Source organism: Peromyscus leucopus, chromosome 4 (genome assembly GCF_004664715.2).
Source record: "Peromyscus leucopus breed LL Stock chromosome 4, UCI_PerLeu_2.1, whole genome shotgun sequence".
In the NCBI taxonomy this organism is placed as follows: Eukaryota; Metazoa; Chordata; class Mammalia; order Rodentia; family Cricetidae; genus Peromyscus; species Peromyscus leucopus.
This window is the reverse complement of record NC_051066.1, coordinates 141,376,919-141,403,565: the sequence shown is the minus strand read 5'-3', so window position 1 is coordinate 141,403,565 and position 26,647 is coordinate 141,376,919. Positions and strand designations below refer to the sequence as shown.

Below are 26,647 nucleotides of genomic sequence, written 5' to 3'. Positions count from 1 at the left end.
CGGGAGCCTGCCTAGTCTATAACCAGTGAGTCCTCAATATCAATGAGAGATCCGGTCTCAAAAGCAAAAACAAAGATGTTCGGATTGTTTGACAGCTGTATTTACAATAAAATACTGAAGAAGGGCGATGAATTTTGGTTAGAGTATTCCTGCGTGTTACACAGGATGTGTTATGTACTAGTTTTTGGTTAATAAACTATGTATTTAAGGTGTTTAAGTTTAATTGAAGTCAACAAAAAAGGGTGACAGATGTTTGAATATGTGACTCACAGGTGTGTGTGTGTGTGTGTGTGTGTGTGTGTGTGTGTGTGTGTGTGTGTATACAGACTCAGGCCTTAGGTGTTCTAGAAAAGTATTTTGCTACTGAGCTGTAACCCCAACCCTAAAGGTAGTCTTATACATAAATAAAGGATGGAAGTGGTGGCTCATGCCTACAGTCACAGTACTTGAGGATGAAGCTAGACAGAGGCTGACTATGAATTTGACACTAGTATGGACTATATATATAGTTCTAGGCTGCCCTTGGCTACAGTATGAGAAACTGCCTTTCAAAAAAAAAAATCTAGGCCCGTATAGTAGTTTGAATGAGAATGGCCCCAAAGGCTCATATGTTTGAATGCTTGGTCCACAGTTAGTAGAACTGTTTGGGAAGGGTTAGGAGGTGTGACCTTGTCTGAGGAGATGTGGTCACTGGGGGTGGGCTAGGAGGTTTCAAAAGCCTATACCGGGCCCAGCTACTGTTCCAGCACCATGCCTGTCTGCTTCCCACCATGATGATCATGGACTAACTCATGAAACTGTAAGCAAGGCCCCAGTTAAACGCTTTGTTTTTATAGAGTTGCCTTGGTCATGGTATCTGTCCAGAGCAATGGAATCCAGTGAGAAAGACAGCCCACTAGCACAGGACTGCATATAACTCTTGGGAGTTACTTGGGAGAAACACAAATTAAAAGCCAACCTAGCTACAGAGTCAGTTTAAGGTCAGCCTGGGCAACATGTGAAACTCTGTCTCAAAATAAAAAAATATTAAACTCTGGGGATAGGGGATATAGCCTAATGTGTAATATTTACTTAGAATAGATGAGGCCCTGGGTTCAACACCCAGTCTCAGGGCTAAAAGGTAAAGGAAATAGGTTCCGGGGGGAAGGCTGAAGGTAGTGAGGCTGCAATGTAGACTATAGCAGATAATCACTGAGGAAGCCTGTGCACAATAGCCCTACATCAAATGCTAGCTGGTCTATAGAATAAAGGTCAACGATCAAAGGAAAACTCTATTTTATAAGAGGGAATATAAAAGTTATTTTTCTTCCTGATCTGCATAAATTTCCATGAGATAGTTTAAGTAGGTAACTATTCACAGAGCAGGTAGGTAAAGCCACAGTGACCAGAGCAAGTGTCACTGAGCAGAGGCTAATGAACTCCTGCAGATGGAGTGGGATGCTGGTCTGCACTGAGCATGTGATAACAGGCTAACAACCCAACTGGCTTTTTCTGTAGTTAGGGCCAGTCTGTCACTCTGCAGCAAGCACCCCCTCCCCCCGCCACCCCCACTACCCCTGACCACTGTGTTCCACCACAATCCCCGCTGTGCTCTACACTGCACTACACCCACTGCTCTCATTTTCTACATCAAGCAGCTGGTTATCTTTTAATGACACTGGGACAGGGTGTGGGATCACTTTACAGTGAAACAGCCATTTTAAACAACAAAACAAAACAAATTGGATCTACAGAAATAAATGTTAAGTACAATTAAAAACAATGTACTTTCCAGTTGAAGAAGTTGTACATATTTATCCCAACCCTTCAAGTTGCTAGTGCAACTCCTACAAACAAGAGCGCTTTCCTGTAGAAGCAGAGTGAGAGCACCTCTGCAGACCCCATTAGAATTCTGACAATGGTCCTGATGCTGTCCTTCTGGGAAAATCCCAGTTCAAAACCATGCACTTCAGTGTGTTGTCAAGAATCCTCTCCTCAGCCTAGTCAACTTTTCAGCCTGTGAGACTACCAACTGTCATGTCAATGTTTCTCAATCTTGGTTTGATCTGATGTCATTGTGTAGGTTGTAACAAAGATAGACAGGGGTCATACTATAAGATATTCAGTTCATGGAGATTCTAAGACACATCTCTTGCCTGCACTTGTGTGAGATGGTCCTAAAGTGTGTGGAACTGTGTTCTCAACAGAAGCCATTGCAGATGACTCTCAAGAGGCTGGAGAAGACACTAGAGATCCCACCCTGTCCCACTCCTTCCTCCATGCTGTGAGGGCACTCTAGGAGCTCCAAGGATAGATAGGGTTACCTGACAAAGAAGATGCACAGAGGCCTCAAGCCACAGCCATGTCACTGAGCATCCTTTAGCCTTGGCTGATGTGTTACTGTACCAGAACAGACTCTGAGCCCAGCTACAGGAGCTGCTACTTGATTCCTAATCTACAGAAAACATGATCTACCAAAAGCTTGTTGTTTGATGATGCTAAGTGCTGGTATAACTGTTACATACAATATATAAATACAGTAATGCACCATAGAAAGGAGAAACAAATATTATCACCTAAGAGCATAAAGTATCAAGACAAAACTTAAGAGCCATTCTTGACAAAAATGCTTGCTCAACTAGAAATACAACAACTTCCTCCTCTTTGTAACTGTCAACTTCAGTGGCCCAAAATCACACTAGATACTACAGAAAACATTCAACAGACAGTATCAAGGCTGAGGAAAGGCAAAGATGTTGGCTCTTACCACTGTTTCAAGCTAAAAGTCCTGGTGAACAAGGCATGGCGAAACAACAATTAAAAAACATCAAACCAAATCATCAAACTAAACTACCACCAAAAGCAACCAAAGAGCAAAACAACCCCCACTTTGCGATGTCATGACTGCGTGCTCCAGGGATCCCAAAAAGCCCACAGCACACCTTTGAGAATCAATGGGGCTGCCAGGACTACACACTCACAGGGTCAGTCCATAAAAACCAACGATGTTCTACACAAAAATGAAAAAACAAACCAACCGTTTCCACTCTCAACAGCTAAAACACCCACCAAATATTTAGAAAATAATTAAAAAGATTTTCAACATTTCTCACATTAAAAACTAACAGGGCTGGAGATATGGCTAGGAGGTGAAGTGCCCATACTTCTTTTGCAGAAGACCCAAGTTCAGTTCTCAGCACCTATATCAGGCAGCTCACAACTACATGTAACTCCAGCTCCAGGGCCTCTAACCTCAGTGGGTATCTATACTCATTTGTACGTGGGGGTGTGTTGTACAACACACCCAACAACACACACACACACACACACACACACACACACACACTTAAAAATGATTCTAAAAAAAACAAAAAACCAAACAAGCCCTATAAAACAGTGCAGAGAAAATGCAAAAGGTATGGAGGGCAGGGAGAGGAGCATGCTTAGGGACAAAAGACTCAATATAAACAACATTTACTCGAGTGCTATTAAATGGGAAATGATAAAAACTCACAGAATGAGAAAAAATTGACAAATTCACAGTAACAGAAGGTTTTAACTCATTTCTCTCAGTCAAAATGTCAACAAAGATAACAGAAGGGATGAAAGTGAAAGAAAAAGCAAGCAAACAAACCGATTCTAATCCCAGGTCACACACACCCTGGCAGCTAAGAGCACAGAAGCTTAGTAAATAAACCCAGGATGCTTGCTGAGATGGACCACATGCTGGAAGTCAGCAGGTCACACTGGATCCATAGGATGAATTACAGAAAATACATTCTCCCATTTTACAATTTTGTCAGTAATCCAATAAAAAAATTAAGTTATTCCTATGTCTGAGATTGAGAATCACATATTTAAATGACACTTGGATCAAAGATAAAGACAATAATAAATCAAGAAATACTTAGAACTGAATGACAATAAGATAACAAAATACAAAACTTTGCTGAGCTGGAGAGATGGCACAGTGCTCTTGCAGAGGATGTGAGTTCAGTTCCCATCACCCATGGCACCCGCTCACAGCCACTGTAACTTCAGCTCCAGCGATTGACACTTCTGGCTTCTGCAGAATCTGCAGTCATATATACATACCCACATATACACAATAATAAAAATAAATTAAAAAGCCTTGCTAGTTAAGGTTTGACTTGTAAGGTGTGTGTCTTAGGGTTGCTATTGTTGTGAAGAAATACTTGACCAAAAGCAAATTGGAGAGGAAAGGGTTTATTTGGCTTTACTTCCACATCTCAGTTCAAAACAGAGTCAGGATAGAAACGCTAAACAGGGCAGGAACCAGGAGGCAGGAACTAATGCAGAGGCGATGGAGGGGTGCTGCTTACTTCCTTGCTTCCCATGGCTTGCTCAGCCTGCTTTCCTATGGAATCCAGGACCACTACTAGCCCAGGGATGATCCCACCCACCACGGGCTGGGCCCTCCCCCATCAATCATGAATTAAGAAAATGCTCTACAGGCCTGCCTACAGCCCAATCTTATGGAGGCATTTTCTCAACTGGGGTCCTCTCCTCTCAGATGACTCTTACCTGGGTCAGGCTGACATAAAATTAGCCAGCACAGTGTGCAACAAAAGACTAAATGTCAGGGACAAAACCACTGATATCGAGAGTAGGAACTTCTATATATTGATCAAGATAGAGACAAAGACAACAGATACATTACAGCTGACCAAAGGCAAGACCCATTCAAAGTAAACTGGGAGTCAGAGAAAGCCTGGCAACCTTATGCTGATAAACTAACAAGATGGAAAAGGTCCATCAAAGAGTTAAAGCCATTAAAGAATGCAATCTATCAAAACCAGAGCCAGAAGTAACAGATAATTTGCATATGAACAATCTCACAACTATGAACGGAATTCACTCCTTAATTAACTCTATTACACAAGGAGTGTTTGAAGCCCAGATGGAAACACTGACAAATTTTGCTAATAATTTAAGGAATAAAAAGGAGTGCTTCATACAAGCACTGAATTATTATTACTGAATAATCACAACTTTAATACAAATCTGACATGTGTTCAAGAAGGAGATGACATCACAGTCTTGCTTGTATACACACAAATCCTAGCAAGTGACAGGCAACTAAAACCAACTGTGATGCCTAATACCATCAACTTGAAGGGATCTGGAACCACCTAGGAGACAAGCCTCTGGACAAGTCTGGGAGGAGTTTCCAGACAGGGTTAACTGAGGTGTGTGACCTTGCCCATGGCTGGGTCCTGGACAAACACAAAGGAGAAGTGCCCTAGCAGCAGCAGCACTCTAGCTCTGCCTCTTGCAACTTTCAGCTCATTGTTTCTTGTCAGGGATCTTGTAGTGTCAACAAAGAAAGTAATTTAAAAAAATGGTAATGAGAAATGGGTTTTTGTTGTGTTAAATTTGAGTATGGGATTTGTAGGCTCTGGAGACTATCTGCAGGAGGAAAGTGGAGGCGCCTGCAGCTGTGCACTACAGAAGCTATAGGCAGAGCCTACTGGGTGTCTAGAAGATCCAAATACAGGGAGACATGCAAACAGTGAAGGGCTAACTCAGGAAGTTTCAGAGGGAAATTGGGAATGGAGCTAGAGGCCATTAAAGTTATATTCTGGCTATACTCTGGGTCCTGAGAATGTGACTGAGGCTGAATTTGAAAATAATGGACTAATTTCAAGACAAGAGAACATTCAGGATGTGGCATGACTACTTTCTTGGTGCACTTATTCAGATATTCCGGGGTAGAGAGAGGGGGGATTGTGAACAGAGACATGAAAAACACAAAGTTCAGCAAGGAAAGGAGTGTGGGCAACTTTAAAGTTGCTGACAAGGAGGTACTGAGCCATCTGAGCATGAGGCTAGCCTTGGCCACACACAGATATAGACAGACACAGATACACAGATGAGCCCAAAGAAAGAATGTCTGAAGGGGTTTCCTGCTAGAAAACAAAGAAGAGTGCCCCAGGGTCAGTACAAAAGAGACTGAAGCAACTGTAGTTCATGGAAGCAAGACTATATATCTGGTGTCCATGTTTTATAGGCATGAAAGACTAAGGGAGATCATGGAGTCCTGTACTAAGGTTCCAGAAAGCCACCGAGGCCAGATGTGTGGCAGGGTCAGTTGTGAAGGTGAGGCCTAAGTTGCAATGAACCACAAGATATTAATTAATGACCATGGACCATCCACGGAAGAAAGGTACAGGTTACAGTGTGGGGCTGGCCAAATAGAGAGGCTATGTGTACTACAGGCAGCAGACTGGTAGGAGTGGTGCTAACCAAGTCCTTTGGAGTCGAGATGCTGTGGGATGTCCTGTGTGTTGTGAATATATGTTGCTATGATTGATTGATAAATAAAACTGCTGATTGGCCAGTAGCCAGGCAGGAAGTATGGGCGGGACAAGCAGAGAAGAGAATTCTGGGAAGTGGAAGGCGGAGGCAGGGAGACACTGCCAGCTGCCACCACGACAAGCGAGATGTAAGGTACCGATAAGCCACGAGCCACGTGGCAACTTATAGATTAATAGAAATCGGTTAATTTAAGATATAAAAACAGTTAGCAAGAAGCCTGTCATGGCCATACAGTTTGTAAGCAATATAAGTCTCTGTGTTTACTTGGTTGGGTCTGAGTGGCTGTGGGACTGCGGGTGAGAGAGATTTGTCCTGACTGTGGGCCAGGCAGGACCAGGAAAACTCTAGCTACATCCAGATGATTCCATTATGGGCTTCAGAAGCCAGGCACTGAGCTGCAGGATTTGGTGTTTGTAAAGCTGGGTCTGATCTTACTTTGACCTGGTCCTTCCTTGCTATGATCCCATTCCCTGCTTTTGGAATTATAACTATTTACTTTATGCCACTGGATATTGGAACTATGTAACTTAGTTTTATTTTTTAGGAGTTCACAATTAAGAGATTGCCTTGAGTTTAAGAAAAGTGGACTTTTAACAGTGTTGGGACTGTTAATGATTACAAGAACTTCAGAAGTTGGACTGGATACATTTTGCACTTGAGATGGCCATGAGTCTATGGGATCTATGGGAGGAAGCTATGTTATAGCTTAAAAGTAATATGCTTGGGTATCAAGTTGTCAAGGGGTGGACTTGTGATGGTTAATATTGTCAATTTGACAGGATCTAGATCAAGATTAACCCAGGAGACAAGCCTATGGGCATAGCTATGAGGAGTTTCAATATTGGATTAACTGAGGATAGAAGACCATGAAGGGCTCTCTCCTTCCTGACTGCAGATGCAATGTGGCCAGTTGTTCTCTCAGCTGCTGCCATGACTTCTCCATCATCATGGGCTATATCACCTTGAACTGTTAGCTGATCTCAACTCTTCCTCCCTTAAGATGTATCTTGTCAAGTATTCTGATAGAGTGGTGGTTCTCAGATTCCTAATACAGAGACGCTCATGCTGTAGTGACCCTAATCATAAAATTAATTTTGTTGCTAGTACTGTTATGAAATGTAAATATTTTTGGAGATAACATTTGTCAAAGGGGTTTCGACCTACAGGTTGAGAACCACTGTGTTAAAGCAAGGGACACAACTAAGACATCAGTTACATATAAAAACTGCATGGATGGATCCCATAAAAATCCAACAAAGAGCCAGGCAGTGGTGGTGCATGCCTTTAATCTCAGCACTCGGGAGGCAGAGGCAGATGTAGCATGAATCTTAAATGGTCTTATTAATAAAAACAAACCTGGAGCCAGGTATTGGGGTAAATGCTGGAAGATCAGAGAAGCAGAACAAGCCACAGCCACCTCACCTTGCCAATTCCTCAGCTGATAGTTTCCCCAGACTGGAAGCCTCTGAGTCCTCATCCAGAATGAATCTCAGCTGAACTGATACTCAAAAGCATAAAAGCTTAAACAGCACTAGTTCCTGGTTTTCACACCTTATATATCTTTCTGCGCCTGCCATCACTTCCTGGGATTAAAAGCTCTTGTTACCACGCCTGGTTTGTTTCCAATGTGGCTTTGAACTCAGAGATCCAGAGGGATTCCTGCCTCTAGAATGCTAGGATTAAAAGGTGTGTGTACCACCATTTTCTGGCCTCTATATCTAGTGGCTGTTCTATTCTCTGACTCCAGATAAGTTTATTAGGGTGCACAATATTTTGGGGAACACAATATCACCACAGGCAGAGGCAGGTGGATCTCTGTGAGTTCAAGGCCAGCCTAGTCTATAAAATGACTTCTAGGACAGCCTGTTACACAGAGAAACCCTGTTTCCAAAAACAAACAACAACAAAATCCTACAAAGATATTACACATCATGTGGTCAGCCTAGTACAGATAGAAAAACATGTTCATAAAGTCAATACTATCAAATTAATAAGATCCTAGCAAATAAAAGGACATCTTCTTTGCACCACGTGGTAAGGGATGTGAACGTATTCCACGGCACCACAGTGAAAGCTCTCCCAGCACGGTTACAGCACTGTGAGAGTACTCAATTACTCATTCTCATTAACAGTGTTAGGGAAATCCTCAGGAACCAACAAAAATAGAAACAAAAAGTCAAAGGCTTAGGAGTTACTATAACAAAGCCCCATTCCCAGATGACAGAAAACACAAAAAACTGCCCATATGGAAGTGAATTCATAAGCGAATTCAGGAAGGTCATTGGAGAGAAGCTCACAACCCAGATGTAGCTATGTGTGGTGGCACATGCCTTTCTCATAGCACTTTGAAGGATAAGGTAAGAAGTTTCCAAGTTCAAGTTTACACAACAATCCCCACCACACCAAACAAGATGACAACAACAAATCATAAACTTTGAATCAGTTATCACTTTCACAGCAAAGCAGTGCATTAAAAACATCAATCCCCTTGAAATAACTCTAATGACAGATGTGCAAATCCACTACAGAGAAAAGAGAGAGAGAATACAGAAGGCCAGGGAACGGAAGGATCATCCATATTCATAAACTAGAGAATTTAGTATTATCATGTCATTTCTCTCTAAATGGATCTGTAAATTCAATGGAAGGCCAGTCAAAACCACAGGAAAGGTCAGCATGGTGGTGTGTGCGAAAACAGACAATATGATTGCTAATATTTATATGGAAATGTAACAGACCCAAAGCAGCCAAGACATTCTTAAATAACAGAATATTCAACCAACACTGGACATTGCAACTTATTACAAAGAATGGAAAAAAAAAAAAAAAAAAAAAGAGGGACTGTACTATTGGTACAAGGATGAAGATTAGAAAAGATTAATGGCATCTATATGAGACCACTACTGCACAACAAGCTCACTGCAACCCCCTTGAAAACAAAGCACAAAAGCTTACAGAAGGTGCTTCTAGGTGCCTACAAAGCACGCAAAGCCATGCTATTGTCTGAACACAGTGATTCAGAGACTGTAACCCTAGGCAACAACATTTTCATCTACAGCATCATAGAGGAGGTAGTCAGACAAGATGGTAGATTTAAACCAAACCACACTGACAGCTACTCTACACAGAAAGGGTCTAAACTAATGTTATAGCATTCCGGATAAGAATTAAAATGTAGTCAGCATGATTGAAGACCCTAATTTTACATGTGGCTAGTAGCAACTCTATTAGGTAGCATATGTTTAAACACTCCAAGTAAAAGGGGGCACTCCATGAAGCCGTAAAGGCGAAGCTGACAAAGTGCATATAAAAGCAAAACTACTTGAATAAAATTTATAAGAAGCTTGCTTGAAATAGATACCTATCAACAGGTTAAGTTTAAGATACGAACAGAATTCAGGGAGTCTAAATTATACCAAAGCAGATCCAGAACAAGCACTCTTGACTGGGGTGGGGGTGGTATTAAGAAAACATGGTACATACAGACACTCAATAACAAAGACTTCACAACATTCTAAGCAAAAATAAAGGTTAACATCATTCAGAGTTCAAATACTCCTCTCAGTGCAGGCGACAGAAGAAAGGGCCATACAAACACCCTTATTAATAAGCATGTCTTTGCTAAAATTCATCCATCAATGTACCTCATACTGTAGTAAACACACAACCTTCTCAGGGATGGATCATGTTCTAGGCCAAAAAGAGGATATACATATGTATATCCTAATAAAATCTAAACCAACTTCTTATTAACTCTGGTAGAGACGGCATCCTTAGCCTGCAGCAGGAGCAGCCACTGAATTTAACTATAAAAAGGCCAGATGAATCCCTTTTGTCACAATGTCACGAGGACAAAGGTGCTGGCTGTCCACACCTCAATAGTGGACCCTAACCTTTTAACACCCATCGCCTTGGTGTAATAAGGAAGTAGAAGAAATCAAATGTGTGTAAACCAGAATACCTGACCACAGTGACTGACTGTGCACCCAAGAAAAGTCCAAGGAATTCTCAGAAAAGTTGCCTTAGCTAACTCAGTTTAGCAAAGTCACAGCAATCTGTGTCTACATAGTATTAGCATGCATTTAAAATGAAGAAAGACTGTCTATAGTGGCAGACTGAAGCTGGAGGATGAGTTTTAGGACAGCTTAGGCTACACATCAAGACCCTATTCCCAACATCCTGCTCCAAAACAGAAAGCCCCAGACCAAGAAAGAAGCCCAAAGTAAAGCAAACAACAGCCATGAAGTATTTTGAGATAAACTTAATAAAATATATACAAGGCTTGTACAGTGACAATTAAAAATGCTGACAGGAAGAAAAGAATCTAGTGAGAGAGAACAGAACTAGAAACTCAAAACCAGCTTTGACTAAAAGGTAATCTAAAGTGGTGTGAGAGAGAGGGGGGGGGGAGAGAGAGAGAGAACACACAGGAAAGCAAGCACAGGAGAGCAAGAGTGCACACTCTGAGACCTAAGAACAGGAGTCAATCATGTTCATGGTGAGAGCAGAGAAAACACCATTAGGTTATCAATTTCCCCAAGCTAATCAGAAGGTTCCCAGTCAGATCTTTAGTAGATATTCAAGAATTAGGCACTGTGTCCCTAAAAATCTATACACAGATCCAAAGAGCCTACAAGAACAAAACAAATTTGAAGAGCAACACAATTCGGTGACTACCAGACTTCCAAAGCCAAAACCCATTCCTGACAAAGGCAAGAATAGATGCTGAGCTCCACACTAGCCAATGCCCAGAGTGACCATAGGAAAAGCATCACCTCACACAGCAAGCACACTAGGATAAACAGACCATAGGCCAATCTTTGAACAAAGTTATGGAAATTCTAGATCAAGGGCTGGGCCTATTGGCACACATTTTAATCCCAGTACTTGGGAGGCAGAGGCAGTGGATCTCTGTCATTTCTAGGTCAGCCTGGGATACCTAGTGAGACTGTCTTAAAACACAGAAACAAAACTAAAACCAAAAACAAAATCTAGAGCATAGGAGAAAATCCTTCTAATCTTGGATATATGGGACACAACAAGCTGATGCCATGAATAGAATAGAAATTGTTCTTCAAAAGACACTGGTAAGAACATAAAAAGCTACTGATTGGTCGAAGTGAAACACCACACTTGGAACAAGATGGATATAAGTGCAGGAAAAGATGACCACAGCCTTGGGCAGTAGGGAGATGCAAACCAGAACCAATGCTCACACACCCAACAAGGTGGCTAGCACTTTAAAGAGGACTGACAGATTTGGACAGATGTGGAGTATCCCAACTTATACACTGTCCTGGATGGAACATACAATGAGCACTGTTTTATTTTGAGATAGGGCCTCACTCTGTAGCCCTGGCTAGTCTCGAATTCACTGATCCTCTTGCCTCCACCCTGCCTCCCATGCTAGGATTAAAGGTATATATCACTATGCCTAGCTGATATGAATATTTTGGAAAAGTCTGAAAGTTTCTTAATGAAAATTAAATATTTAGTACATGACCCAGAAATGGTACTTCTAGATAATATAATCTGAAAGAAAATTTATGTCCAAATAGGTATGTTTTATTTATAACAGCAAAAAATTGTAAAGTCTAATGTTTATCAATTAGGCAATGAATACATTTTAGTATATTCCATGCAATGGAATACTATTTAATAATATAAAGGTACATGCTAATAATACATTCAGTAATATGGGTAAATCTCAAAAAAACAAACCCCTTCATTACAAAACATTATTAGAGGCATATAACCAGCAGTTGCATTTATCTGGAGATTAAGAAGACTGGTAGAAGCTTCTCAGTAGCTGCCTGGGCTAGGGGCAAGGGTAGAGCTACAGGAGTCAAGCAATGGAGGGTGGACAGAATCACTACAAGACTATTCAGAGACTGCAAAGGCCTGCCACACAACAGGACACATAACTGCAAGACACAGAGCCAAAGAATGTCTAGTACAGAGATGACAGAGTGACACACGTAGGGTAGTGAGAATGACAGGAAACAGCCCATGGTTTGAACACAACGCCTTCTGGAGGGAGTCCAGTCTCTTCAGTCATCAGAGAAACTGAAACTAAAACAAGACAGCCCCCTCCGCCTGAGAAGGGCCACTAGGCGACTAGTAAGAGCCACATCACACATGCTGCGGCGGGTCAGGGGCATCCAAGCACCCAAGAGGTGCTGGTGGATGCAGACTGCTACCGTGCTTCAAGATATCCACTAGACTGAAGATACACAGCCCTGTAACACAGTGATGTCAGGGCAAGGGTTGTGTGTGTCTGTGGACATGCCCCTGGAAATTCACAAAGGCACATGAGGCACATTAAAGAATGCTCACAGCAGAATTCTAAATAACAGTCCTCAGTGAGAACACAGCATCTGGCATAGATCTCAACTGTGCTATCTCATCCAACAGAAACTCCAGTGTACACACACTGTTAGAACTGTTAGACTAGTCTCACAGTACTCAAAAGCAGTAGGCTAGAGTCTCCCTCCACTCACCTAATATCTAACTAAGCTTTCCAGGCTTATTATAAAACAATGACTGCTAAGACGTTTACTGTACACCATGTGCCATTCTACGCCATGTTTACATGCTTTAACCCAGTTTTCACAACCACCTCCATAAGACGTCACAGTGTACTCGCAATATGCAAATACAGACACAAAGAACTTAAATCACTGATGTGAGCCCACAACAACTAAATTGACGGGAGCTGGGAAATCGGCAGCTAGTCTAGTGTGAGGGTGTGTGTTTAAACGTTCACCATGTTGTGCTTCGACAACAGAACTCTAACAGCAAAACGGAGGGAGACAAATGGACAAGAGGTAGGAGGACAGCTGGCTTCCACATTAAAGAGAAAGTCAGTAGATAATGCCTCAAATTGGTGTAGTAGTAGGAGGAGGGGCACAGTGCATGTGAGCCTATGAGGAGAACTGGAGGAAAGATCAGAAAATAGCTGCACACCATGGCAACAGTGGTTGCCTCTAAGAAATGGGTCAGAGTAGACAGGGCTGTTAGATTAACTTAAAAGCCCTATGACACCATTCTTTTCTGTAAAACTCCTGTTCTTCTACACACACACACACACACACACACACACACACACACACACACACACACACACCATCCAAGAGGATCTTGTTATGTAGTCCAGGCTGGCTTGCAACTTCCCATCTTCCTGCCTTCACTTTCCTAGAGACCAAGCATATTGGGGATACAACTCACAGAATGCCTGCCTAGACGTGAGTCCTTCCGCTTAACCCTCAGTTTCACACACACAAACACAAAGACTTAAAATACCAAGATATCATAACAGCTATCACTAATTGAACTCCAGTGTCTCCAGCCCTTTGCTAAACACTTTACCTGCATTATCTTGAATCCTCCCAACAATAAGGAGGTGGTCCCATCAACCCTTACTTTGTTGAAGAAACAGATTATGGATTTAACTGTTAATAGACTATAACAGGCTAGCCAAGTGGCAGAGACACAGTCCAGAGGTATTCCCCGTGTCTGTGTTCTACTTTGAAGGCCTCCATGTCAGGTATCAATTTGGGATTTTGGATGAGAATTGTTGTGACTCACTGCTGGCTGGGAGGAGGCTTGACTTTAGTATCTAAGACATGCTAGTCCTGCTTCCTACCCAGGAAAAGAGGAGAGGCCCAAGCCTTTCAAGGGTTGTTTACAAGTATAGTCACAAGCATGTATAGCTTCCAGGTATCTATGGGCCACCTATGGGCACAGGCTACCTGGTAAGTAGAATCTATTCCAGGTTGGCTCTTAGGAGAGAATTTGGTGTTAACAGTGTGGGACCCACCCACATGCCCACAGTGACTACAATCTCTCTATTCCAACACAACCAAGGGACACAATGAACTCCCAAGGATCACTACAGCTCATCACAAGGGTGATTCTAATGGGGTCCTCATCCTTCTCTACATGTGTTTCCTGAGGGATGGAATCATAGCATGTTGATGTCTCACAGGCTACTGCCAACATTCACTGAATACTTCCTATGCTAAATCAGTGAATCTTCAGTGAATTCTCATCAAACCACACAAAGTAGGTATGAACCACATCAATCCAACAGAAGCCTGGCCACTGGAGTGGAAATTCTTCCAGCTAGTGCTCACTGAGGCCCCTCACTGAGGTCTCAAGTCAAGTCCACAAACTCCATCACCCACTTGGGCCATCAGGGAAGAAGACATTTAGGAGCAGAGGAGAGACCACTTCTTTAGGGAGCTAAGTGTAAGCCATAGATATGGGTCATTGGCCAAGGAAAAGGCTCGGAGAAGCTGACTTTGACTCACATGACTGTGGTGGTATTGTGTTCCCCAAAATATTGTGTACCTTAATAAACTTATCTGGGGTCAGAGAACAGAAAAGCCACTAGTTAGGCAGTGATAGCAAATGCCTTTAATCCTAGCATTCCAGAGGCAGAAATTCATCTGGGATCTCTGTGAGTTCAAGGCCACATTGGAAACAGCCAGGCATAGTGACTCATCATGCCTTTAATCCTAGGGAGTGATGGTAGAAAGCAGAAAGGTATATAAGGCGTGAGGACCAGAAACTAGAAACATTTGGCTAGTTAAGCATTCAGGCTTTTAAGCAGCAGTTCAGCTGAGAGCCATTGGGATGAGGACACAGAAGCTTCCAGTCTGAGGAAACAGGACCAGCTGAGGAATTGGCCAGGTGAGATAGCTGTGGCTTGTTCTGTCTCTCTGATCTACCAGCATTGGCCCCAATAACTCGCCTCGGGTTTGATTTTATTAATAAGAACTTTTAAGATTCCTGCTATATCTGGTGCCCAACGTTTGTGTTACAAATTCATGAAAAAGCTGTTTGCCTGTGGCCTTGTGAGCCCCAGCTCAGGCCCACGTTACACTCAGCCAGTTGTGGTGGTGCATGCCGGTAGGATTTGCTGAAGAAGACAGAGGCAGGAAGATCCTGAGTTTGAGGCCGGCCTAGGAGGCTTTGGAGAAGCTTTGGCCTGGACTGAGCCACAAACAGTGGTGGGACCATGGAAGCAGTGGCTACTGCTCCACGTTGCCAGCTCCTTCTCATCGTGTTGGTGACTGCGGTGATGCTGCTACCTGGGACGAAGGGTTACTGCTGGTTCAGAGAAGAATTGCCAGGACCATCGTGTTACAAGAAAGCATTGGCAAAGGTCAGTTTGGAAAAGTTTGGCAAGACAAATGGTGGAGAGAAATTGTGAAGATTTTCTGTTCTAGGGAAGAATGTTCATGGTTCCGAGAGACAGACATTTATCAGACTGTGATTGCTCCACAGAGGAGGCACAAAAAAAAAAAAAAAAAAAAGGTCTGCATGGAACCATGACCACACCTAACGGCAACTTTGAAATCTTCAAAAGGACTATAGTAAAGCCATTAAGCTGATTAACACCATGGAAAGATCTGCTTTGGACTACAAACTGCTTAGGACAATTTTGAGATGGCTAGCTGAGATGATCCAGCCTGACAGACTACTTGAACAAGGACTTGAAACAAGCCCTGAACTTTCCTTTTATGCAGAGACTAGACAAATGATAGAGGACTTGACAATTAACCTATTTTTTTTCTTTTCAAGATTCCCTAAAGATATCTTCACCCCTAGAAAGCAAAAAGGAAAAGAGAATATAGATTTGAGATAGATCATCGAATCTACTCTGAGAAAAATGATAAAGAAATAAGATAAATAGGTAGATCGCTGAATCTACACTGAAAAGAAAAAGGGGAAGATATAAAAAAGACAAAAGGTAGACTAATAAATCTATTATGAAAAGAAAAAAGAGAGAACATGGTTATAAGATAAAAAGGGAGATTATGGAATCTACTTTTAAAAAGGAATTACTTGTTTTAAATAAGATAAGTAATGAAAATTTTTTGGTCTGAGTTTATCAGATGTTACTGGACTGGACATTGTTAATATATATAATGGAGTTTTTATCTGAATCTGTCAAATGTTAATGGACTAGACATCATTAATGTAATTTTTGGCTGTATATATTGTATATACTTATTGGATAGTTTTTCTTGTATTAGTTATAATCTTTCTTTAATTTTAGACAAAAAGAGAGGAAATGTGGTGGTACTGTGTTCCCCAAAATATTGTGTACCTTAATAAATTTATCTGGGATCAGAGAACAGAAAAGCCACTAGTGAGGCAGTGATAGCACACGCCTTTAATCCTAGCATTTCAGAGGCAGAAATCCATCTGGGATCTCTGTGAGTTCAAGGCCACATTGAAAACAGCCAGGCATGGTGACTCACACCTTTAATCCTAGGGAGTGATGGTAGAAAGCAGAAAGGTATATAAGGACCAGAAACTAGAAGCATTTGGCTAGTTAAGCATTCAGGCTTTTAAGCAGCAGTTCAGCTGATAGCCATTGGGATGAGGACACAGAAGCTTCCAGTCTGAGGAAACAGGACCAGCTAAGGAATTGGCCAGGTGAGATAGCTGTGGCTTGTTCTGTCTCTCTGATCTACCAGCATTAGCCCCAATAACTGGCCTCGGGTTTGATTTTATTAATAAGAACTTTTAAGATTCCTGCTACACATGACCAACGGTGTTTGGGAGCATTTGAAAAAGCCCAACACTTACTTCAACAGAAGGAGAGGTCATGCAGTACCAGTGAAGGAGGCAGCCACAGGTGGAGGGAGGGAACCAAAGACAAAAGGGCCCCGCTCCATCACACCTGGTTTGTAGCTGTCATGTTAGCTCCCTCCCCATCTTTAAGGCTCCTTGTCGTCTCAACAGTCTCGCTGGCCACTCTTCCTGGTCTTACTCTCTGTCTTCGCTCCATTTGGACCCCTCCTTTACCTGGTTGGTCTTTCAATCTCCCTGTTCAGGTTACTTCTTAACGCCTCTCATTACTACCAACTGACATACTTCTTTTCACATATATATTTTCTTAACTTCCTACAAAGTATAATCCACTCATCCTTCAGTATTTCAATGTCAGCATTTCTAAGTGCTTCACATTTTCCATGGGACCTGCAGGCATCAAGCATCCCCAGGATGGTCAGGCCTGCTGTGTGCTGACATCACAGAGATATGCTGAAGAGTCGTTTTCTGCACAAGTTATAGAACATACCTCTCTCTTAATCCACAGGGAAGCTACATAATGATATAAACTGTGTCCAAATCAGGGTTCAGTAAACGTATTCTGAAAAGTGCCAGGTAGACATATGATGGCTCATCTCAGTACTCAGGAGACTGAGTTAGCCTAGGCTACATACCTTTAGTCCTGCCTGAGCCTAAATATTTTTGCCTGTTGCAAAAATAAAGTTCCAGAGTCCCAGGTAGCAAATCCTGGCTTTATGTGCTACAGGACTCCTGCCTTTGGTCAGGACAGCCCGGAAACAGCAGAGACAGGTGTGACTGCTTCAGTAATGCTTTATTTACAAAGAAAGAAGGCAGAGCACAAGGCTACAGTGTGCTGATGCCAGATTTAAATCACCAGCAACCAGAATACCTGATACACCTTGCTGTGGGATGATTTGTATGTCCTGTGGGAGCCCTTCTTGGGTTCTTTGTGGCGTTACCCAGCAGGTCCGTATAGAGGATGATTAGGACCATGGGCCTGAGTGCAGGTGTTTGAGATGGTCTGCACTTGGCTGTGCTGGGGGATGGTCTGTATGTCAAGTTGTTCTAATTGGTTAATAAATAAAACCTGATCGGCTGTGGCTAGGCAGGAAAGATAGGCGGGACTAACAGAGAGGAGAAATAAAAGGACAGAAAGGCAGAAGGAGACGCTGCAGCCGCCGCCATGACCAGCAGCATGTGAAGACGCCGGTATGCCACCAGCCACGTGGCAAGGTATAGATTTATGGAAATGGACTAATTTAAGCTATAAGCACAGTTAGCAAGAAGCCTGCCACGGCCATACAGTTTGTAAGAAATATAAGTCTCTGTGTTTACTTGGTTGGGTCTGAGCGGCTGTGGGACTGGCGGGTGACAGAGATTTGTCCTGACTGTGGGCAAGGCAGAAAAACTCGAGCTACAACACCTGAACACCTGATGGTTGGTACCCAACAAATAAGTAAAACTTTTTGAAAAATACCCATTGGGTTTGCAGTGGCTCCCACAGTGACTAGTACCCAGAGGTGGATTTAGTGACATGGTGAGTAGAACTGTGTTGACAATAGGCTACACAGAGTAACAGCTTAACAGCTGACAAAGTGGTAAGTTCTCTTCCAGCTTAAAGCAGCAAGATGGGTGGTGGTGGTGATGCTGCTGAAGTCAGCAGGATAGGGGAGAAAGTGATGAAAAGCTGGGAACCCAGAACTCCAGTAGGTACATGCATCATTGGAGTATTTGTCATGAGGGATAGGAAGTTAGAGGCAGAAACAAGGTACCAAGGATAAAGGAGGAGGGGGCTTTGTAGTATTTCCTGTAATATGAGCCAAGACAAGAGCCTGTGACACAGTGGGAGCCTGACTGAGTCAAGGCATGGCACTCACTCCTCTCCACCCATCTGAGAGTAAAGGAGATGGTGTTTAACATTAGTGGTTTGGGTTCTCAACTCTGACTCAGTGTGAATGAAGTATGTCACCCACTGACTCATCAGCACTTCTTGTCACCAGCCCTCACTTCACTTGGCAATGCAGGTACCAACAGGCCCCAAGGAGCGGGAAGTGACACTTTAAACATGTGGATACACCCAATTCTTCTGGAAGGACACTATCTCAACTGCAGACATAGTGGTGGATTTCATCTGCATGCCCTCAAATTTGCAAGAAACAGAGATTTTTAACAAATTCTCAAGTGGCAGTCTTATGGAAGTTTCCCTCACAGCTGTAAAGTATTTTCCTATGAGGCAGAGAATGGTCTCTACAGGAGCACAAAGCCGTATCACATCCTGATGATGGACCACACACAACTTTTCTTTAAAGATGGGAAACCAGTTGACAGGCAGGAGTTTCAGAATAGTGTATAATCATTATTCAGTTGTACAAGCTTAACGTAGTAGTAGAGTCTACACAGCTCAAGTTCTCACATAGAGAAATTAGTGTTAATCCCACAATCACCCCCATGACACTTAAATAGAAAAGATTTTTGTTAACTCTGTATGAAGTTAGGGGAGATGGCTCAGTAGTAAAAATGCAGTGCTCTCCCAGAGGACCTGAGTCTGGTTCCCAGTACCCACAGCAGGCAGTTCACAACCACCTCCAGGGGGAACAGATTCTTCTGGCCTTCAAGGTGGGCACTGCATTCACATTTACATATCTACACTCACACACACCTAATGAAAAATAATGAAACCTTCGAAATCTCTTTAGACAATCAACTTTAATGATCAAAAACACCAGAGACCCGAAAAAAAGCAGAAAACAAACAAACCCTAACATTTGGAAGTTAACTGATTTTTTTCCTTACTGCCACCAGTGTTACAACATTCGAGAGGGTTTGGACCCGATTCCATCGCTTTTCAAGGACTAACACTATCTACGTTTTAATTGATACACCCCAAAGAACTGTATCAGGCTGTGTTTTCCTTTACCCTCTTGCAAGGTGTAATTGAGCCTGTGAACTCCTATGTCCACTCTGATTCCTTTTTCTTTCGAAGTTCTTATTTCCCAAGTCTGAAGATAATTCTCTTAAGACACAGTAAACATCACTGTATTCTCTCAAGTCATTTTGGAAATGTGGGGAACCAGCAACTCAAAATTTCCCTCAGCTCAAGACGACAGGAGTTACACCAGTAACACATTTTTGTTTGAAATGACTTTCCATGCACTCTGAGATGTATATTAAATAAACTTGTTCTCTTACCCTATGGTTGGATTGATATTTGGATCAAAACTGTCCTCCACGAACCGCCATACTATGCTCGATTTACCCACACCCGTATCCTGAAAGAGAGTAAGATGGGTGATGGAGGAAAATTTAAGCTATTTGCAGACTCCCAAAAACCACTTTGTGGCATAAAGTGGGGGAATTTTAGAAAAAGCACCCTCATCTGTTGATTTTATAAGTAGAGGGACACAAAGCAGGCTTTTTATAATATGTCAGTGAAGTAATTTTATTTCAAAATGTATTATTGGGGCCAGGCCCAGGAGTGTATGCTTTTGATTTCAGCACTTGGGAGGCAGAGGCAGGCAGATCTCTGTGATACGAAGGCATACCTCTTAGCCTACAAAGTGAATTCCAGGCCAGTCATAGCCACACAGTGAGAAACTGTCATAAAAATAAAAAGTACTGGGGAAGGATTTTGTAGTTTTTAAGATTAAGAAACACTAGACCCTCTTGAAAGACCCAAGCTGGCCTGCCTAGTGGAACAGGCCTGCAATCCTAGCAAATCTGGGAGGTTGAGGCAGGAGGGTTCCAAGTTCAAGGCTTGCTGAGGCTATGCAGACTTGAAGGATAGTCTTGAGATCCTGCTACAAAATAGAACAAGCAAGCTGGAGACACACATGGCTCAGTGGTACAGAGCTCGCTCCACTAGCACGTACAAAGTTTCAGGTTCAGTCACTAGGATGGTCCTCCTCCCTGCACAAAGAAAAAGACCCCAAGTTCCTGCTTCAAGTGGAAAGCTAAGGATCTCACTGGCCTTTTAACATACACCAGTAAACTATGTATTTCCAAGTTAGGCCTGAGTAATCCCGGATGAATCCTAGCCCCACCCTAGTGGAGGGGCAAAATCCGTCTACTTATTGGAATTCTTTTCAGTCAGTCATTAAAACAGAAACTCAGGAAGGAGACCATCAGAAGGCTTTGAAATGGCCAAACTACCAAGAGAGGACCGGAAGCTGAAGCTTCAGCGTTCTGGAGGCTTCCTGGTATGAACTCCTCCCTTCTGCACTAGAAGAGTAAACTTTGGAAAGTAACTCTTGCAGAAGTGTCAGAGACGTCCCAAAAGTTCAAAATTATCCCACACTGCTGAAAGGAGGCTAAGGGCGCTCATAAAAACCTAAAGACCCGCTAGGAGTTAACTTTGAGAGACGTGGCCAACTTCAAAGGTGTCCCTCGCAAAGTTGGAAGGAAACTACCTGCGGGCTGCTTCACTGTGGGGTGGGAAGAGAACACTTTTCTGGGGCCCGGGGACCATCCCGATACCTCGGGGCCTTGGATGGGGCACAGCCTGATGGCCCGGACGCCCCAAGGGTCTACGGGGGGGCGGCGTCCCGCACAGGGCGGGAAGGGGTGAAAGGGGCCCTGGGATGCCGGGACCCGCCCACCTGGCCTCCGCCACCCTCGGGGCCCGGCCCGCTGCCACTCACCCCCAACAGGCACACTTTGAGTTCCCTCAGCGCCATGGCCCGGGAACCAGGGGTGCGGGCCCGCCGCCGCCCTAAGTTGAGGAGTGAGAGGCCCGGCCCAGCACCAGCATCCCCCGGTGCCGCTGCGGCACCGCCCAGCCCCGGCTGCGCACGCGAGGCGGCCGTGCGTCCGCCGCCGCCCTTCGGTCCGGCCGACCCGTCGCTTGCCCCGCGGAGTCACCTCAACAGCCCGGACGCTGCCTTGGCCTCCTGGGCGCCACCGCCGTCGCCATCTTGGGACGCCGGCAGGGTCACCTGACCTCCCCGCCCACTTCGGCAGCCACCTTCGCCGCGAGGGCGGGGCAGCCGGCTCGCGGCTGGCAGGCGGGTGGGCGGAGCTCGGAGGGGCGGAGCCTCAGCGTCGCCCCACCCTCCAGCTTCAGCCCCGTCTCCGCTGAGGGGGCGGGACGGGGTGGGGCGTAATCTTGGCATCACCACGCCCCTAGCTCCACCTCCACCCATCCCAAGATGGCGGGTGAGTCGGTCCAGGGGGGTGGGCGGAGCGCGGGAGATGGGCGTGACCCTTGGTCTCGCTCCGCCTCCAGCCCCGCCCTCCAGCCCATCCCAAGATGGCGGGTGAGTGGGTCCAGGCTCCGGGGTCTCGGAGCGGCTCCCTCCCCTCCCCGGCAGCCTCTCCGTCCCGCGAGCCCGGGACTCGCCGCCCGCGCAGCCCCGCGTAACTCCTTGTGTGTCTTGATTTTTCAGAGATCCCTCTGTACTTTGTGGACTTGCAGGATGACTTACATGACTGTAAGTAACTGTTGGGGCGCCCCGCCCCTCCTCGGGTCTCTCTCGGAGGATATAGGGTGCACTTAGACGGGGCGGGAGCCTCAAGTCCAGCCTTCCACCTCGAGCCCATTTCCTCAGGTCCTTCCCGGGCCAGGACTTCGGTCTGTTGGAAACTTTGACTTCCTGTCAGTTTCTCCTTTAGCTGCTCTGGGAGCGGTGAGAAGTAAAGCAAGTCCCAATCTGGGACGGTCCTCCTGAGTAGTTAGGGAGTGGGAGCCCCACTGTATTTGTGGGCCCAGCTCCATCTCCTCTTGGAGCCCCCTGCTTCCCTCGTAGTGGGTCTTTTCCATTTAACCCTTCTAGCCTGCTCCTTTTCTCTGGAATTGTTTTAAGGGACAGTAAGTAGCTGAGATACCTCCTTCGAAGTGCAAGTTTGAACTTGTGGTTAGTGAATGAATGAAGCTTTGACTTTTCTAGTCAACACATTTTTCAGTGCCTACCTCTTCCTGCCCAGGCCATTTGGTGGGTTTCTGAATTAACAAAGTTGAACTAGAAACAGCCACTGTTTACCGGATCTCCCTCCCAGACCAGAGGGGAGCAGAGATATATTGGAAAAATACCAAACCCAGGGAGGCTTGCTGGTGTATGCCAGCACAAATCCCCAAAGTAGCCAAAGTCAACTGGGGCTTCCTGGCTACTTGTCCTGGTCTCTTCCATTTCCTACTTTCACATCCCTAGTGATGACAGTTGATGGTGACTGAAAGTTTTGGGTAGACCATGCAGTGTTGAGCACACTTTATCTCTTCCCCAGGAGGTGTCAACTTTATTAATGTAGCATGACACTTAAAGAAAAAATAAAAATCAGTGGTGAGGAAGCCTAGCTCTTGTGTCAGATAGCCCTCAGGTGAAGTCCTGGGTCATTTTAGTTGTAGTATGATCTGGGGCAGGTCACCATACCATTTAGAGCATCATTGGTCATTTCATCTGCAAAATGAAAATAGTAGCAGCCCACCTCATAGTTCTTTTATGGTATGGATTCAAGGCCAGCCTGCTCTACATAGTGAGGTCCAGGCTGGCCAGGGCTGCCAGGGAGGGGCTTTGTGAAGACTGAACCACTGAAGGAGGTGTCATGAACCCTAGTGCACGATTAGCACTCAATAAATACTGGCCGCTGCTCCAGGAAGTAAGTGGGATTAGCCTGCCTTACAAAAAGACTGGGCTTCAGAGTGTGGCACAGACGGTGAAGAGGACAGATTCGGTTCATTCTGCCTTCTGTGTCTCTGTGTGGATTGACCTTGCAAATACTCTTCACCCAGGAGTTGGGGCATGGCAGTCAGTTTGGGTGCTCCTTTATCTGTTGTCTCCTTGGGCAGTTTATCTTAATCAGCGGTTCTCAACCTTCCTAATGCTGTGACCCTTTAGTACAGTTCCTCATGCTGTGGTGACCCCAACCATACAATTAATTTGGTTGCTACTTTATAACTGTAATTTTGCTGCAGTTGGGAATCAGAATGTAAATATCTGACATGCGCCATATCTGTTATGTGACCCCCAAACCAACCCACAGGATGAGAACCACTGAAAATGATTTGCTGCTTCTTAGTTTAGGTCAGGTTCCTGTGAGCAGGGACTCTGGTCATTCTTTTTATAACCTCATGCCCTGAATGGTCTAGGTGCAAATTCATATTGTTACTGATAACAGTAATGGATTCTGAGGCATGTCTGATCTACTTTGTAATCCTTGATTAAGTTTGGCTAATCTCAAAAGGAAGGCATGATGAGTGGGTGCCTTGCTTTTAAATCATTTGGAGTCTCCAGGCCAGAGCAGCACAGAAAAGATGTGATTTTCTGGGACTGGCTTGTTGAAGCAATCTCAACTCTCCTGAGAGCAGGAGTGAGGGAGGTCGTCTGCACTCTGGATTTCAGGTGGGGTTGCAGATAGGAGGTAGGGCAGTTAAGAGCCTGCCCAAGGGATTCAAAGGCCTGTGAATGTCGAGGTTTGCTTACAGTGTGCAGAGGCTGAAGAGGTGTCACCGTTGATAAGATCTGTTCGTCCACTTAGCATTTAAATATATACCAGGGATGGATGAATGAGAAATGAGAGGGCTCTATAGCATATATAAAGAGAACTAAGAGGCTAATCAAGAACACACAGTATGTGGTCATATTTGGATCCTTGCTTGAACAGAACCATTATGAAAAGAAAAGGCATCGAAGTGAGATTGAATATTAGATAACATTTAGAGTTGTTATTTATTATTTTGGTGGTGATAATGGTATCATGTTTTTCTTCAAAGGAAGAGCCCTAACAGAAATAAGCATTCATGAGTGAAATGACTTGGTGTGTGAAATCAGCTTTCAAACGCTCTAACAAATAGCAAACAAAACGCTGGGGGGAGGGATCCACTGGAAAAATAGCAGAATGCTGATACTTGTAGAAGCTAGTGGCTGGGGACTATCCTTTCATTTTTGCATATTTGAAAATTTCCATAGTAAAAGCTTTTAAAAAATGAGATGAAAGTGTCACAAATGATCAGACATTTGCAGGAGGTGTTGGAAGGCTGGATTTCAATTCTGAATATGCTGTAAGTTATTGTAGTATGCATTTAGTTTCAAAATACCCTTGTGTAAAATACATCAGTGTTCAGGAGACGACATTTCTTTTCAGATGTTTAGTTTTCAAGAGGTATCAGTGAAGGAACTTGAGAGAGGGCATGCTTCTATTTATGAGAAAAGCAAGGTGCCAATAAATGATGTCTGGATCTTTGGTGAAAATAGGATTAGCTTGGCTGGTGGAATATAGATAGACTCTTCAAATACGAATGCTGGAGGGAGTGGTGCCTGCTCAACCTTGAATGAAAGACTTCTTCCAGAGCGAAACACATTGCATTTCACCTACACATTTTGCTCTGTGTTTCTGACAATGCTCTTTCCAAGGACTGCAGCTATTCTATACCACACTGCACCCATTGCAACAGTGTTCTAACTTGAACCATAAATACAACCATTGAGTTTTTTCTTTGTAGAACATTGGCAACCATTTTTACCAAAATTTCCTTGTCAAGTGAAATAATTCAAACAGAATCAGGAGCTAGTTGAGGATTCTAATACTTGAAAAATAGAGCAAAACTCAGACAGTAGACCATTCTTTAAATTAGAAGTTGACCAATATATATTTATTTCCGTGAAGGATCAGATAGTAATAATTTGGGACTTTTCAGGCCAGAAGGTATGTGACACACCTGTAAGCTCTGAAGTTGCATACTAGACCAGCCATAAACTACAAACACCGCCCGCCACACACACACACACACCTTGGAAGCAACCATAAACCACACAGACACACAACACACACACACACACACACACACACCCCTTGGGAGCAACCATAAATCACACAAACACACACACACCATCCATATCCCCACACCTTATAAATTACACAAATATAAATATATACATATATACATTCTGAAAGCAATCATGCCACCCTTCCAACATACACCTGAGAAGGAACTGTAAACCACAAAAACACACAATATACATACACTCCAAACCATATACTGTAAACCATATGAATATACATACACAAGTAAACCATACAAGCACATCCATAAACCTCACATATGTATATATACACACATATCATAAACTACACACACCACTAATTATATAAAACACACCCATAAATTTCACATACCCATATATGTACACACTCATACATACACACCATAAATCATATAAACATACCCATAAGCCACACATACCACCAACCACACACACACACCATAAGCCACAAATGTGCATATGTGCATGTATGTGGGCCTGGATGTGTGCTATTGAAGCTTTATTGATGCAAGAGAGGGCTAAACTTGGCTCAGGGCAAGTGGTTTGCTGATCACTCCCATGAAATGAAACTGTCAAATTGGAGCAGTGAATTCTGTGGTCTGTGGATGAGCTGGGACCACCTCTTGGGGTGTCTTTCCCTCTGGGTTTAGTGAGCAGAATGTTGTTTGATGACCACTGCTTGGTTGAATAACCTTGGACAACTTACTCACACTTGATGTCTGGTCTCCTGTGGTTGCTGGGGATGAAGACATCCACTCTCTCCTCTAGGTGGATGAACAGGATAGGGAGTCCAGAGTGGCTCCCCTCAAGGCCTGGGTATTGTCATTCCACCCGTGTTCCTATGAGGCAAACAGATGCATGTCAGCATGTGCTGGAGAGAGTGTTTGGGTCTGGGGCGTCTCATCAGAAAATAAAAATAAAGTCATATCACAAAGAAACTTTAATAAAGTTTTTAAACAGAATTTTGCAACAAAATCTAATTACAAAGA

At 43.8% G+C, this 26,647-nt stretch overlaps 2 protein-coding genes across 2 annotated transcripts in view; one reads left to right on the top strand and one right to left on the bottom strand.

The window, feature by feature from the left end:
- The window catches only part of Rab22a (RAB22A, member RAS oncogene family), a 53,826-nt gene extending 31,954 nt beyond the window's left edge, over positions 1-21,872 (bottom strand). The window contains exons 1-2 of the mRNA XM_028893781.2: positions 21,543-21,872; positions 20,095-20,174 (exon numbers count right to left, since the gene is read on the bottom strand). Of these exons, the coding sequence (XP_028749614.1) occupies positions 20,095-20,174; positions 21,543-21,578 (116 nt within the window). The 5' untranslated portion in view covers positions 21,579-21,872. The remainder of the gene's footprint in view (positions 1-20,094; positions 20,175-21,542) is intronic.
- Positions 21,873-22,049: 177 nt separating this feature from the next.
- LOC114709817 (serine/threonine-protein phosphatase 4 regulatory subunit 1-like) overlaps positions 22,050-26,647 on the top strand; it is an 87,694-nt gene continuing 83,096 nt past the window's right edge. The window contains 2 exon segments of the mRNA XM_037204463.1: positions 22,050-22,056; positions 22,287-22,331. Of these exon segments, the coding sequence (XP_037060358.1) occupies positions 22,050-22,056; positions 22,287-22,331 (52 nt within the window).